At 39.2% G+C, this 17,250-nt stretch overlaps 1 protein-coding gene across 1 annotated transcript in view; it reads right to left on the reverse strand.

Moving 5' to 3' along the window:
- RSPO3 (R-spondin 3) overlaps positions 1 to 17,250 on the reverse strand; it is a 93,406-nt gene that overhangs the window by 36,980 nt on the left and 39,176 nt on the right. Inside the window, exons 3-4 of the mRNA XM_068985282.1 lie at positions 15,944 to 16,090; positions 9,959 to 10,156 (exon numbers count right to left, since the gene is read on the reverse strand). Coding sequence (XP_068841383.1) covers positions 9,959 to 10,156; positions 15,944 to 16,090 — 345 coding nt within the window. The remainder of the gene's footprint in view (positions 1 to 9,958; positions 10,157 to 15,943; positions 16,091 to 17,250) is intronic.

Genomic DNA, 17,250 nt, shown 5'->3' on the forward strand with positions numbered 1-17,250 from the left:
TGTATTGGCCTCTTGGGAGGCGGGTGGATGGAGGTAACTAGTCTTTTCTGTCAGGCTGTTAGCAATCTACAAACTTAGTCTGTAACGCTTCTATGAAGTTACCGGAGTAGATAAAAAAAGAAAACAAGATAATAATCTATGGAAATAATAATTTGTTTGTGCCTTCAAATGTGAGGTGATTTCTTTGCCAAAGAGGTTTCAGCAACACCAGCAGTTTCAAGGAGTGACTGTTTGGGAGGTGGGAAGGAGGACAGGAGCATGAAAGGAGGAAGTGTCTTTTTTGCTGGAGAAATGTTTACTTTGTAATTAGCAAAGGACAAGAAGGCCCTTTTGGAAACTATACTTGGGGGTCCAGAATTTAAATTTATGCTGATGCTCTCTGAGGTTCTCTCTAGGGAGCCCTCCTCATTGGCAGGGATCTCAGCTGGCTAGAACAGGCTGCACACGAAGCCAAGGTCTCGGGGTCATTTCTCCAAAGGGCCCGTTAACTCAGCTCTGTTCCACAACTACAAGCTGTACCTTTAACCCTACTCACTCATCTCACAAACACACATTAGCACATCGACACGGTGGTCACAAAGAAAAAGATTTGCCTGCAGACCAAAAAGAAAAGCAGGCAGAGATAGTTTGTTTTTGCCAGCATAAACAAATGTTTTTGTAAATGCAAACTAATGAAACTGCAGCTACTGACAGAACAAATCACGATGAAAACTGTCCACACAAGTGGATGCTACAAGCGAGCTGATCACTGATGATCTTTGCTCTGTGGCCCAATATAAACCATGGCGGGCTTCCCCAGTGGTTCAGTGGTAAAGAACCCCCTACCTTCCTGTGGAGGAAACGTTAAGAGACATGGGTTCGATCCCTGGGTGGGAAGATCCCCTGGAGGAGGAAATGGCAACCGACTCCAGTATTCTTGCCTGGAGAATCCCATGGGCAGAGAAGCCTGGCGGGCTACAGTCCACGAGGTTGCAAAGAGTAGGACATGACTGAAGCGACTTAGCACACACACATAAACACTTAATAGAATAAGAGATTCATAATAGCCGGGACTTCTGTCTTTCCTGTCCACTGCTATTGGGTTGGCCAAAACATTCTTTCAGGTTTTTCTATAAGCTTGTGTGGAAAAACCTGAATGAACTTTTTGGCCAACCCCAAAAGTGCTTAAAGTGCCTAGCATAAAGCTGGTGCTTTAATAGATATGTGTTGAGTGTATGAGGGTTTCTTGACTGGCCTTTTAAAAAATCATTATTAATATTCCTATTCTTCCCTTTACAAACTGGAAAGTACAATAGAAATAATCTCCTACATACTATCCCCTGTATCAACTGTTGAGTGTGTTTTTACAAAGGAAGAGACATTACCTTAGACAGGAAGAGAATACTGAATAAAAGAGCAGTCACACTCATCTAACTGCGAACAAGAGAACGACCCCTGTGGCAGATGGACAAAAACGGTTACAGTTCTCTACCCATCCCTGTATATGCATACCAAATCACAAAGTAACTCTGGGGACTTCTCCCTGCAAGAGGGGATATCTGTTTCTTTAACTCTTGAATCAGGATTGGCCTTGTAACTTGCATAGACTAACAAAACACGGTGGAAATAAAATTGTGCCAATTCTCAGCACATACTCAACAGGACTGCTTCTCTTCCTCTTAGAACATTATAGAATTCTTGGCCACCCTGAGGATGATAGAAATAGCAGTTTCCTCTGTGCTCAACCAGTCTACCACATTAGGGAACCAGCCAGAATTGCACAGTGGATCCCAGCCCACACTGCCCATCCACATTTATTGTTTTAAGCCTATATGTTTGGGAGTTATTTCTTATGCAGCAAAAATGAACTGAAACAGTTTCATCCCAACACACAGGATGTAAACAATGGCAAGATCATTGCCTTGTTGGGGCTGAAGAATGCTTTGTATACTATAACTAGTACTCGATTCAACATCCTGACCAATGTGCACTATGTCACATATACCAATGGGTTGAAAGCATTAGATATTTATAAAAATCACAAAAAAGAAATCTCAGAAAATATAGGCATTTGCAAAATTAATTTGTTATAAAGAGTTAGTATAAAAACCATTTTAGAATAGAGATGCTGCAGTGTATGTTCCAACACACTGGTGAAGCCTAAAAATGATTCTTCTACCAGCAGAGACTGCACAGATAATAGTGATACTTAAGTATTTCACACTGTGAATCATGTCCATTGTGACTTTTGACCACTATGAATAGCCCTCAAATCTTAGAGAACCTACAAAAATGGAATGGTACAAACTTGGTATTAATTTTAATGAGATAATAACTTGGCTAAATTATAAAAAATAGTACAGTACCTGGGATTGCAAAACATGAAATGAAAGGCATCTTACCTTCTGCAGAACTTTTGCGTTAACAGAAGTTTAAGAATATACAATGGAATTGTATTCAACTTTTTCATTAACAGAGTTTAAGAATATACAATGGAATTGTGTTCAAAGCAAGAAACCTAATAACTGTCATTTCACTTTTTTTCAAAATCTGTCTAGGTGCTGGATGTGACCCTTCAGTTCCATTATTACAGAGGGGAGTAAATTGTACATATATAAAGGAGCTTAGCATGGTCTTCACCCCACAAACCTGGGCAACAGATAATGCCTGCAAAGATCCTGCCATTGTAATGTCAACATCAGAGGAATCAATGAGAGAAACTGGGGCCTATCACAGAGGCAATAACACTCTTTTAACCATATGGATAATAAATTTGGACACATGGCTGTGGAACTGGCAAGTTGATTTGATGCTTCAAAGATTAGGTTGGAATTGGCAGAAAAGAAACAAAGAGGCATAAAAGTTGTGTAATATAGTGAAGGAAAAAATACATAATCAAATAAATCAGTGCATAGGCCATGAGTGAATGTGACTGAAATGGGCTGGAAGATGAGCCATGTTTTTATGGGGTCTTTAGAGATCAGAAACAGCAGCACACCTGTATTAATACTAAAAGCCCCAAATTTGTATTTGGTGATAACATATACAAACTGTAATCTTTTGGTCAGTAACAATGGTACTCTAAGTCTAATTTGAGTATTTGTAGAAAAGATTTTGAAGTATTAGGTTGAACTCTAGTGGAAGTGAAAGTCGCACAGTCATGTCCGACTCTTTGCGATCCCATGGACTGCCTGGCTCCGCTGTCCTTGGAATTCTCCAGGCAAGAGTACTGGAGTGGGTTGCCGTTTCCTTCTCCAGGGGATTTTCCCAACTGGGAATTGAACCCAGGTCTCCTGCATTGCAGTCAGATTCTTTACCAACTGAGCCACTAGGGAAGCCCATGAAATTGTTAATATTTGACTATTGACAAGCAAAGTAAGAGCTAGTCCCTGGTGGCTTAGATGATAAAGAATGCAGGAGACCTGGGTTTGATCCCTGGGTCTGGAAGAGCCCCTGGAAAAGGGAAAGGCAACCCACTCCAGTATTCTTGCCTGGAGAAGCCCATGGACGGAGAAGCCCATGGACAGAGAAGCCCGGCAGGCTATAGTCCATGGAGTTGCAAAGAGTCGGACATGACTAACATACACACATTTATGTGAAAGAAAATGGCAGTTTCATATGGTTAAACCGACTAGACAGGAAAGTATTAAAAAACAGAGATGACTATAGTCACATAATTAGTCTTGGTGAAGAGAGAGCTATGGGGCTTTACTGGTGGTCCAGTGGTTGGGAATCCTTCTGCCAGTGCATAGGACACGAGTTTGATCCCTGAGTTGGGAGGATGCCAAATGCCGTGGGGCACCTGAGCTCGCACACCACAGCGACTGAGCTGGAGCTCCAGAGCCCACGTGCTGCAACCACTGAAGCCTGTGCACCCAGGGCCTGCTCTCCGCAAGAAGGGAAGCCGCCGCAACAGGAAGCCAGTGCGCTGCAGCTAGACAGTAGCCCCCGCTCGCCGCAACTGGAGAAAGCCGTGTGTAGCAACAAAGACCCAGTGCAGCCAAAAAAAAGAAAAAAAGAGCTAAACAGTTACTAAACAAATGACAGGCCTCTCCACTGGGGACATTAAATGAAAAGCTGGGTTTAGCCTTTAAGAGAAAGGCCACACATTTATATTAAGTACCATATCTCAGAGTGAAAGGCATTATATATTTGCAATAGATTACTTTTCTTAGAGGCTTTAAACACAGCTAAATAGTTTTGTATGGTACTGGAATATTTTAAATTCAAAGTGAAAGTCACTCAGTTGTGTTGGACTCTTTGGACTTGTAGCTCACCAGGCTCCTCTGTCCATGGAATTCTCCAGGCAAGAATACTGGAGCGAGTTGCCATTCCCGTTTCCAGAGGGTCTTCAAAATCCAGGGATTGAACCTGGCTCTTCTGCATTGCAGGCAGATTCTTTATTATCTGAGCCACCAGGGAAATTGGGTGGCAAAAACTTCCCCTCTGTTCCACCAAATTGTTCTTGTTACCAAAGGTTTGCACCATGCACAGGTTTCCATTGGTGGCAATGAAATCTTGCCTTGGTTGAATGAAAACTTACATTTGTTCTTCACACAATCTCAAAAAACCATTTAGGTAAGGGGCTGACTAGACCCTAAAGAAGGATCACAAAGAGAAACTATTGAGTTTACACCAGGGTTTCTCCTCTTTGGCACAGTTCAGTTCAGTTCAGTTCAGTTGCTCAGTTGTGTCCAACTCTTTGTGATCCCATGAACCGCAGCACACCAGGCCTCCCTGTCCATCATCAACTCCCGGAGTCCACCCAAACCCATGTCTATTGAGTCAGTGATGCCATCCAACCATCTCATCCTCTGTTGTCCCCTTCTCCTCCTGCCCTCAATCTTTCCCAGCATTAGGGTCTTTTCAAATGAGTCAGCTCTTCGTATCAGGTGGCCAAAGTATTGGAGTTTCAGCTTCAACATCAGTCCTTCCAATGAATACCCAGGACTGAATTTTTGATGTGGGGGGCTGTCTTGTGCATTGTAAGATATTTAGCAGCCTTGCCCCACTAGGTGCCTGTAACATCCTCCTCCTTTAACTGTGACAGGAAGATGTATACACTGGGGAGCAGACTCACAACTGGCTGTAAACCAGTCTTTAATGCCATCCTTTTCTCAGCTCTCTATTTTGTGGAATTTTCTCTGCCATGTCAAAGGGCCAGTGTACTGACTGTGTGCAGGGAAAGAGCAGAGGGCACCCACCCTCCAATGCTTAAACAGGATGAGTGTCTGCAGGCCAGCTGGTCTTCCTCCATGAGGTGAAGGTGGTGAGAGGACATCACCGAAATTCTCTAAGCCAGTTGGCATCCTACAATTTTGAGCTAATGAAGCCTTCTATTTGGATTTTGTGAACGGTTCCAAAAATTTTGGCTTAATGTCTTGTTTTGAATTTGAATGAATTTTTAATATGAATCCTTCCTGTAGAAAACTCAACTCTTCATCACTGGAGTGGTTGTTACAAATATTTTAAGAAGTAAACCAGAGGACAGAGGCGCAAGCCTGGGAACAAAGTAGATTCACTTTTTATTTGCTTTCTTTTTAAAAAACTAAATATGCTGTAATTTTAAATATAGTGCTTATGATAAATATAATGCATGTGTATAATATTGGTATTTAAAAACATGATTATAACAATTTGTAAGTTAACTTACAAAACTTTTCTTCTATGTAAAACCTAGTAGAATTTTACAACTGGGCTTAATTTTGGGAAGGCACATAAGGTGACCTACAGTACGTTCAAATAATGCAATAATTCCCGTGCTTGTTTCTTCCCTGGAAATGTCTGGATATTTTCATTTATTTATATCTTAATGGATTCCTTTTCTCCTTCTCTGCCAAGAAGGATGCTATTTCTTTCTTTACACCAAGAACGTAGACCCTGTCCCCATTTTTTCCATGACTCTGTTCTCTCTCCTTTCTATCCCAAGATCGAGTACTACATGTAATTAATTAGGATCTTGTTCACACAATTCACCAAAGGACAAAATTTCTTTCATTCTTTGTAAATTTGTTCAAAACCCAGTATCTATCAGAAATTCTCTTCAGTTAATTAAAGGAATCTACATATGATTGGGAAACATTTTGGTGATCTTCCCTTCTTTGCATCTACCTTCCACTGCAAACAAACAAAAAAAATCACTGTTTTGCATCAAATGCAAACATATATATACTTCCCTGCTCTGTTTCACTTCCCTTATCTACGATGGTTACACCCAATATATCAAAAGAGTTAATAAGTATAATTTGGAAACCATTAAAAGTGCATTTTCTCCTTGCTTATTTCTATTTCAAATATATTGTTTTAAGGCATATGTGATACTAGTATATGTTATGTTAGCCCTCATAATCTCTTAAAACACATGTTACTTATCTGTGACACTTCAGATATATATAATTTAATTGAGCTATACTCAACTAGAAACTACTGCAATAGTAATAACATCTTATAAAAAATTATAATTGATGGAGAAGTTAAGAGTGATTAAAATGCTGCATGTCAGGTAAAAGGAAATAATCCTAAATGTGCAAGCAAGTAGTATATCAGACAAAAGTTTAAATTTGGGGCTACAAAAAAGACATTTACCATCTCGGATTAACTTATGATAATTATTCTAAGCATGAGAAGAATATCAGTAAGAAAAATGTATATATGTGTAAGATTTTGCAACCAACTTTTCATATATATATGTGAAAATTTCATCTGTATAAATATCCATCTTACAACCTGAGTAATCCATTCTGTTACTAAAATCTAGTTCTTATTCAGCTTCTTCTTTGTGTACATTTTGAAAAGTCATTTCTGGATCTTATCATTCTTCCCTGGAGACCTTGCCTTTGGCAATTACAGCACAGCAGGAAAAATCCTGAACACATGCTCCATACCTTTTCCAAATAAGAATTATCTACCTCTGTCTCTTGTTAACCTCTTAGGCAGGGGTGATAGATGTAAATTTAAATTCAAGATTTTCAGGCTAAATTTTGTTTTGTAAAACCTTATCTTTTAGCTTACTCATTTGGAAATGCTCAGCCATGAACCTAGGAGATGTTATTTTGTACATCTACAGGCATTTAGGTACAGCTCAAGCAACAACTATTCTACCGGTAGGATAAATCATATCTTCATCACTTTATTGTGTTTATATTTATCATTTTATTGTATAGCTCTGAGATATACAATATAAATGAGAAGGCTCTGGGTAGTAGTATGATTTTGATGTGATTTTTGCTAGAGTGGCAAGTTCAGAAGTCATAATTACTTTTTGATTTGGTTTCTTCATATTCAAATAGATATTTATTTGACATTTGAGTTATTATTAAGAGAAGTTAAGAAAATCAATAGATTAGAGAAGTTAAGGAAAGAAAAGTGGTTTCTTTCCTATGTTAAATTTTTAGATAGGCTACCTGAGAAAATACTTTTGACAGACATATAAAAAGATGAGTGAAAATTAAATAAAAATGGAACTGAATCTTGAATTTAATTATACATGTAATCCACACTTCCTACTTGGTATTCTATTGATTATCAAATTTGGAAAAGAATAAAGAACCTAAAATTTTCTAGTTGTATAAAGTTCTCATTGTAAACATAAAATGTCATTATATCCTACTTAGAAGGGAAGAAAAAGACCAGAAAGAAACTTTAAGTCAAGCTTATGTTACAGGTTATTATTTTAAACTTCTTATGGCATTTATTTTACTTGCTGCTAGTCTAAAACCTAACATTTTTCAATGTTAATGTTTAAGTCAGTGCTAGCAAAATATATTAGAAGACTATTTTCTCAAATAAAAGAAATAAAATATAATTAGTATCTAATTTATCTATTGGATGAGGTTTTCTTCACTTATATTTTAAAAGCAAAGTACACTAAATACTGATTAGTAATGTAGAATCTTTGTGGAAAGAATAATAGGAACAAAAACCACCTGTGAATCATTAAATTTCAAGAAAATTTAGTAAACATAAGTAAATGTACGGCTATGGGAGCTTACCAACAAGTAAGAGTGATGAAATATTTGATTTCCAAATCCAACTTTTAAAATCTAAGATGTTTTAAATTAATTGGTAACAAATGTCAGAAAGACCTTTTTCACTAGCCAACTTTCATTCCTAAAACCTAATTTTAATCAAAACCTCCTATAAATTTACAAAAGTTTGAAATTTCCTTTAAAATGATCCATGTATTCAAGAAGTTTGTCCCAGTAACTATTTGATTACTAATGGCAACGGCAGGCTGTACCCATCCTGGTGATGGGCAGCTTGGTCTTTTGGTACAGTGAGGACACTGCAAAGGATGGGTGACCCAAGTTCTTTCTTGTGTGAGCAAAGTTAAAGTCTGTGTTTCCATTGAGTTTTTTCACACACCAAGTCTCCCTTCACATATGATACTATGATTATCTGCTTAAACTTATCTCAAACCTCCACTGGACTCTGAGTGTAACATCAGAATAGAGATGGTACCCTTTTTAGTTGAGAATCCCAAGTGCTTAGCACTACGTGTGGCTATAAAGGAAAAATTCAATAAAATGATGAATGAATGAAATAAGCAAAGGAAGTTCAACTATAGAGTCAGCCAAGCTATAGCTTGGCTACATTAATTTTTTCAATTAGTTAATTGAAAGGATCATTTGTAGACTCAGCAGATTACTACCAATAGGTACATAGCATATTTGTAGGCAGTGGTGCTGGGGATAAGCAAGAAAGATGGAAAAATTATATTTTAAAGGTCAACAACTGCAAATCTTCTAGATAGATGTTTAATCACCAGAAAGCATCATATTAAATGATAAATGAGTTTTCTTTGGCTCTAACAAGACTTCAGAACAAGCCCTTACACAGAGTTATTTAATATGGATTTGGTAGGCTCTATAATCTGATATACTGCAGATGGTGACTGCAGCCATGAAATTAATAGACACTTACTCCTTGGAAGAAAAGTTGTGACCAACCTAGATAGTATATTCAAAAGCAGAGACATTACTTTGCCGACTAAGGTCCGTCTAGTCAAGGCTATGGTTTTTCCAGTAGTCATGTATGGATGTGAGAGTTGGACTGTGAAGAAGGCTGAGTGCCGAAGAATTGACGGTTTTGAACTGTGGTGTTGGAGAAGACTCCTGAGAGTTCCTTGGACTGCAAGGAAATCCAACCAATCCATTCTGAAGGAGATCAGCCCTGGGATTTCTTTGGAAGGAATGATGCTAAAGCTGAAACTCCAGTACTTTGGCCACCTCATGCGAAGGGTTGACTCATTGGAAAAGACTCTGATGCTGGAAGGGATTGGGGGCAGGAGGAGAAGGGGACGACAGAGGATGAGATGGCTGGATGGCATCACCGACTTGATGGACGTGAGTCTGAGTGAACTCTAGGAGTTGGTGATGGACAGGGAGGCCTGGCGTGCTGCGATTCATGGGGTCGCAAAGAGTCGGACACGACTGAGCGACTGAACTGAACTGAACTGAATATGAAAAAATCTGGGAATAAATTGTCATTAATGCTTGTATTATGCTAATAAAATATACAACTTTTAAAACATGTTTTGCTATAAAAGCTTAACACCTAATTGCACTACTTTGATGTGTAGGAAATGAAAAAAGGAGTAAGTGGATGGCTGGTGTTTACCATTCTCATGTGTGTACCAAATGCTGTTAGATTTTGCATTTCTGAGGCTTCCCATGAGTTTGCCACGTACTAGGAAAATGCGTGATAGGAAAGATAGTGGCCCCAAAGGAAGATACAGACATTGATGCATTATAAGGCAGCTCCTTCTCCAGGATTCATTTAGCACACTTGTGTGTAAAGTTCTGATATCAAGCTTCATTTTTAAGAATCACCACCTCAAGATTCTGAGCTTTACAGCCTACATATTGTTTGGTACACATTTTAGACATGAGTGATCATACTAAACGTTTCCTAAGAAATAGTGAAATTTGCATCAAATCCTGTGGATCTAACTGAGCACATGTTGTTAGTATGACTGTACCTCGTTCTCCCTTCGGACATTTCTTCCTTTGCACTGTACACTTCCTTGCCTCACTGGTGGGGGGACACAGGTTACCCTTTGCTGACGGATGCTGTATTATTTCTCGGACCCGTGTTTCAGTTCCTCTTTTGAAGCCGCATGTTTTTCCTTTCTTTGTGCATGGACTCCAAGGGCTCCATTCACTGGCCTCACAGTGCACTGAAACAGAACACCAGAAACAGCCTCAGTTCACTCACACACAGTTTCACAATTGTTAAATAAACAAAAAGGCTTGCTTCCATCAGTGCTTGCCCAAATTCTGAGCAGAAATCCTGCAGAACGAAACTGGGCAAGACGACTTAAGGGAAAAGGGAAAGGCAGGAGTAGAATGCTTCCCCCTTTTTAATCCTCATATTATCAGGTAAACTCACTCTTGCATTGGGCTTACTTTTCACTGTAGATTTTAACTCAGGCATTAATGTAATTACAAGTAACCAGTGCTTTATAATTTCTGGAGCACTGCTACAATTTATTTATTTGTGTATGGCTATGCTGGGTCTTCGTTGATGCTTGGGGGCTTTCTCTTTTGTCTCGGCAAGCTGGAGCTACTCTAGCTGTGGAGCATGGGCTCTAAGGGCACACGGGCTTCAGTAGTTGTGGCACGAGGACTCAGTAATTGCAGCTCCTGGCTCTAGGATACAGGCTCAATAGTTGTGACACATGGGTTTAGTTGCTCCATGGTACATGGGATCTTCCTGGATCAGGGATCAAACCTGTGTGTCCTGCATTGGTAGGAAGACTCTTTACCACTGAGCAACCAGGGAAGCCCTGCTACAACTACTGACTGATCCTGACCAGATGATGACTGCAGCCAAGAAATTAAAAGATGCTTGCTCCTTGAAAGAAAAGCCATGATCAACCTAGACAGCATATTAAAAAGCAGAGACATTACTTTGCCAACAAAGGTCTGTCTAGTCAAAGCTATGGTTTTTTTCAGTAGTCATGTATGGATGTGAGAGTTGGACTATAAACAAAGCTGGGCACCAAAGAATCAATGCTTTTGAACTGTGGTGTTGAAGAAAACTCTTGAGAGTCCCTTGGACTGCAAGGAGATCCAACCAGACAATCCTAAAGGAAATCAACCCTGAATATTCATTGGAAGGACTGATGCTGAAGCTGAAACTCCAATACTTTGGCCACATGATGAGAAGAACTGACTTTGGAAAAGACCCTGATGCTGGGAAAGATTCAAGGCAGGAGGAGAAGGGGATGACAGAGGATTAGATGGCTGGATGGCATCACCGACTCGATGGACATGAGTTTGAGCAAGCTCCAGGAGTTGGTGATGGACTGGGAAGCCTGGTGTGCTGCAGTCCATAGGGTTACATAGTCAGATACGACTGAGCAACTGAACTGAACTGACTGACCATAGCTTGCTAGGTTAGTCATTCTCAAGAATTGATTCTCAAAGTTCATTGTGCAACAGGATCACCTTCAGTGAGGGCTTGCTAAAACAGACAATGTTGGACCTGTCCGAACCCTGAGTTTCTGATTCAATTGTCTTGGGTGGGGTCTGGGAATTTGCATTTTTTATGATACAGGTGATACAGATTTGCAGGTACTGAGAACACACTTTGAGAATTTCTGTACGAGACAGTGGTTAAGCTAAAGATGAATCCAGGTCTTTGGCCTACAACTCACTGCCTTTGCTATAGTGCTACAATACTGTAATATTGCCAATTATTAATTAGTATAGATCAGGCATAGCAGTGTCTATTTTAAGTGAATTCCAGGTCAATTTCAGCTGATAAACTGCTTCTAGAATTCACTTGACTGGCTTGTTTCTAGGATGAATTGATATCCTTTTTCTAAAGCTTCTTTTGTAGAATTTTTTCCCTTTTTCTGTATGTATCAATCTTTTCAATCTTGGCTTTCCAAGGTCTTTCCTATAACATATTTTTGCACTTATAAAAATATGTACCTGCCAGGTGATATTCTTATATTTATGTTCATAAAACTTCCTGACTTACAACAACTGAAATGACTTGCAACAGTAACCCTTTCAGATGATATAAGAGTCTCTTTCTACAAAAACAAATTCCCAGTAACCTTTTTTGCTGGCTTCTGATGTAAAGAATCCTTATTTCAGAGCAGAATACTATTTTTTTGCACAATCTCAAGAAATATAACTTAAATGTTTCAGAAATTTAAAACCATTCATAATACATTTTTTTTCACATGCTTTTTTCAGTTACTTTCAGATATCTGAGTGCAACACAGAGTTGAGTGGAAATGGATGTGAATTTAAGTTTCTATGAACTTAAATGAACTTTACTGAGCCACTTTCAAAAGAGTCTGCATGCTCAGCTATACTGTTATAATATTGGCTAAAGAATAGAGCAACCAAATCATTTAATGACATCGTAATCTCTTGCCAGTTAAGGTCATATCTCTGATCCCAATATTACTCATTAAAACATAGGGAAGCTTTAGTATACACCAATAAAGATACCTCCAAGAAAGTAAATGGAAAAAAAAATCCAGTTTGTGAGCTGTAACTGTGTCCAGTGTTCATTTAACGCCAGAACTATGGGTACTAAATTAGAAAAAAAAATTATATGATGTGGAAATGACCCAAACTGTAGTGCTTTTGTATAAGAGCAAAGATGCTCTAGGAAAAAGCATATCTAGACTTCAGAGAAACAGATTTTAAAAATTACAACATAGGTAGCTTCAGCCAGATGATGAATGGTTCTAAAAGTGAAATTTTACTGACAGCCTTATATTATTCCATTGAAGAAGGAGGAGGAAAAATATTCATAACTAACGAGTTCAGACAATAAAGGGCTCTAATACAATAAGATAGTTAAAAAATATTGAGAGAATAAGAAATGAGCCTTTAATGTTTGTGTGCAAAAAGTATTTTTGGAAAAAACAGCAACTTTGTTGAACATGTAAAGACAACAAAAAGGGTGATTTAAGTAATATTCAGGTCATTAAATGAACAGTGTAGGTCTGGGGCACTATTTGGTTAAGAGGTAATTAAGGAAAAAAACAGGACTGCTCAACTCTGCCTTTCTTCTATATTCTCCATTAATAATAATCTTAACATTGGAAACGTTTAACTGTTCACTAATGAAACAAGTGTCTCAAAAATGTAATTAGCTCCTTGTCCCCGGAAGTGGTCATGGTGTGGTTGAATCATCAGCCTGGAATGCTGTAAAAAGGATTCTTGAAACGGAGAAAAGTTCAACTGAATGTTTCACTAGTAATGGTCTTACAACATTATGCACTTCTCATTCTTGTTGTCTGACTCCATAGCTCCAGAGGGAATGCAGCAAGGCCATATCCTTCACTGCTCACTGTTTGGAGCTAGGTGCTTTCCTTCTATGCCTACTTGAACACCAGCTGTCTAAGAAGAGCGATGCCAGTGGCAGAATGACAGTGCAGAAAAGAGGCAAATATTTGGAGCACAAAGTGTAAGTAATAGGCCTACTGAAAGATTGGGTTCATTTGACATTTTTGCTTAATTTGACCTGCCATCCACGAGAAGCGGATATGTTATGACGTAAGTCTTTCACCCTAGCTCTGTATAAGGGTAGTGTTTTCTCGGTTTATGACGTGCTCTCTCAATTTAAAATCTACGTGAGACACAAGTCATACGGTGTAGATTTTAGCAAAGGGAGAGACGAGACACACCCCTCAACCTCTGTCCTAGAGAGCCAGAGTCAAGGTACTGATTATAGCCATGACAGTGATTCGCATTGCGTCCTCGGGATCACTGCTTTAGCTCGCTGGGTTCTAGTCTTCAGACTTGTTAAAGGAACAGCCTTTAACAGCTCTTTGGGATCATCAAGCAGGTTACCATTTTTCATGAAATTCTGAGGTAAACGCATGGGCACGGCCAACACACTGCTTGTAGGCCAGATACCATGCAATGGGAGGCATCCCTTAGGGAGCAAGCAACAAAAGCCAGCTGAGGACTAAAGCAGCTGATTTGCCTATTCCTATGTCAGAGGTCAATTCCAGCAGTCCCCAACCTTTTTGGCACCAGGGATCTATTTCACAAAAGACGATTTTCCCATGGACCAGGGGTTAGGGAATGGTTTGGGGATGATTCAAGTGCATTACTTTTTTTTTTTTTTTTCTCTTTATTCCTATTATTATTACATCAGTGCCACCTCAGATCATCAGGCATTAGACCCCAGAAACTGGGGACCCCTGATTTATACCGATCTATTCAAGGAGCCAGATTCACCAGATGGCTTTTAGATTGCTAAGTGAAGTGAAGTCACTCAGTTGTGTCCAACTCTTTGTGACCCCATGGACTGTAGCCTACCAGGCTCCTCCCTCCATGGGATTCTCCAGGCAAGAGTACTGGAGTGGGTTGCCATTAGATTGCTAACCCCTATTCTAAAATATATACATTTCTTAAATTTAATTGTGTTACCAATCTTTATGTAAATTACTTTGCATAAATTACCAGGAAGCTTTAACAGCTAATCCCACAGTCAGATGTTAAATGCTCTCTCTGATAGGAAAGCATTAACAGATTTAAGATGAATGGCCTTTGAAGGACTGATGCTACACCTTCTACAACTGATAAAGTCTAAACATTTACCCCTTTCCTAGGTGGAGCAACACCACTAACTTTCCAAAACTCATTCGGAATTTCTGTCCTTGAATATTCCACAGAACTGTTTCCTATTTTCTCCACAGTTTGGAAGTTATTACCTCTAATCATCAGCCCTCAGGACCTACAGAGAGATGAATGTGAAGTGCATTCTCATGTACCTTTTACTCAATTTCTAAGTTATTTTACTGTTTTTATTGACTAGAGGGAAAAAAATAAAGATCCAACCAAATTGAGCCACGAGCTGTTTCAGGAAAGTTGTTTCCCAGATGCTTCTGAAATTATCTTTAAAATATCATCTGTTTGTTTCATTCTCACACAAACTTTGTTTAGAAATAAAAGTCTCCTATGGATCTGAAATGGTTAAAGCGCTACTTTAGAGTTATTACTCCAGTACTTTAGATTCTAATGGATCTGTCTGTGGGGACCCCAGGGGTGTCCTGGAGACTGTCTTGTACTGAATCAAGGGGACATTGGCGTGCATATGCCAACACCGCTGCAGCATCAAAGGTTCTTGCAGCCCTTGCCCAGGGGATTTTGAGATTTAGTATGCTGTTTCCCCATTTGGTTGAGCATCTGCTCCCCAACTGTTCATCAAACTTGTAGCTGTAGTAGCTGCCCACCATTTAAAAGAGGGAAAATATAGCCTGACAGTGATCCGTTATTTAGACAAACAACTTGTCTGAGGAACCTCCCCTCCAAGAAACTCAGCCTGCAATTAATCAGACCCTGGGACTGTGTCCGTCTGTCAGTTTGAGTAAGCCCCAAATCCTCTTCTTGTCTCTGAATACCTGTGCAAGCAGAGAATTTCAGCAAAGTAGTGTGAGAGAAAAAAGTGTGATTTTTAAAAATGTGCTTTATCATATCCAGTTCTTTAAATCTTTGATCCATTTACTGAGTATTAATGGGCTGGATCCAGAGAATATGTGTCCTCCTTTTGGAAAATAACTTTGGTCACTGGTTGACATTAGACCCAGGTGGAAACTCTTAACCTAAGGTGGACATGTAGTTCAAGATTAAATTTGTAACACACACACACACACACACACACACACATATATATGGAAGTATGTGTGTGTATACTTATAAACTGCTATAAGTAAAACTTCATTAAATAATGATACAAAATAAGTCTATATCACAATAGTTGAAAGAGTTGTCGACAGTTCCTAACAAATAATGGGGCACCCACAGGTGTTAAATTTACTGTAATACATGTTGAGTAAGGCCCGTTAGGATGTTATCTTTGTACAGGAGGGAGTGAACCTCTAAGAGGAACCCCTCGGGTTCTTGTGAGGCAGGATTCTGAGCAGCACTTCCATGGAGACTGATGCTATCGGCTCTGATGTTTCTCAAATCTCCTAAGTCCTCACCAATACTGACGCACTCCATGGTGTGGTTATTGGCTTCCAACCCTTCTGGGCAATTGTCAAGGCACTTTCCAAGGTGTAAGTAAAATCCACTTTTACACTTTGTGCAGAAATTTTTGTTGAAACAGGTATCACAGTCAGCTTTGCATTCTGAAAACAAAAAAAGAAAAGAGAAATACACTTCCATTATTGTGAGTTAACTATTTTATTTTGTGGCTCCAGTTCTGTATGCTTACAACGCTGGCACCTGCAACTTGTGTGTTAAACACACAGCCTCAAAACTATTTTGCCAAACAGAATTCAGGATTCCTCCATAATCATTTAGTTGATGTACATCAGTCATTGATTTCAAAATTGTTGTTCTTATTGCCTTGTGAAAAAATTTTTTGACAAGAATGCTTATAAGACTGCATGTCTACTTCTACTAAATGATAGTAAAAATGTTTTATTAGAACTTTCATGGAATGTTCTATGATATTGCCTTCACGCTGCTCTTGAGATTTCTTTGTTCATTCACCAAATATTTGATTGCCCATTGTGTGCCAGGCACCATTCTAGATACAGGTTGATGGCAGCAAATAAAAGAGAGGGAAAGTCTATTCTCCATGATGCTTATATTCTAAGAAGGGAGAGGAGATCAATAATGATAGTTGACCCTTACATGGTGATTACCGTGGGTCACACACTGCTACAAGTATTTTACAATATTAAGTCATTTAAACCTTACAACAGCCCAGTGAGGTAGCCCCTATTCTCTCATTTTACAGATAAGGGAACTACGGCTCAAAAAGGTTGTGTCATTAACTCAAGACCATGGAACACAGTGGTCTTTGAAACTAGGCAGTCTGTTTCAGACTTCTTCCAGAGTGACAAGTGCTCTAGAAAAAAAAATTAAGACAAACATAAAAGGTAGGAAGAAGATACGAAAAATGACTGGTAAGGGGAAGAGGTTGATTATTTTGGATAAGATAGTCATGGAACGCCTCTCTCAGAAGATGACATCTGAGCAGCATCTTAAATGAAAGGAGAGAGCCAGCCAAGTGAAGGTGTGGGCAAAGAGCTTTCCAAACTACCAGACAGGGAGTGTAGAACAATGATTTCAAAAGCCTTGAGGTGAGAAAATCCTGCAAGCAGGTCGGTGAAGTTTGTGCAAAGTGATTGAGGGGCAGTCATAGGAGGGAATTTGGAGAGGAAAAACAGGGCCATATGCAGTGTATGCTGGAGAAGTGCCATGCGCTAATTTATGTTTTGAAAGGTTCCTCAGTCTACAGTGTGGAGAGAAGACTTTCAGGGTCTCCAAGAGAGGTGAT

This window comes from Capricornis sumatraensis, chromosome 13, assembly GCF_032405125.1.
Source record: "Capricornis sumatraensis isolate serow.1 chromosome 13, serow.2, whole genome shotgun sequence".
Lineage (NCBI taxonomy): Eukaryota > Metazoa > Chordata > Mammalia > Artiodactyla > Bovidae > Capricornis > Capricornis sumatraensis.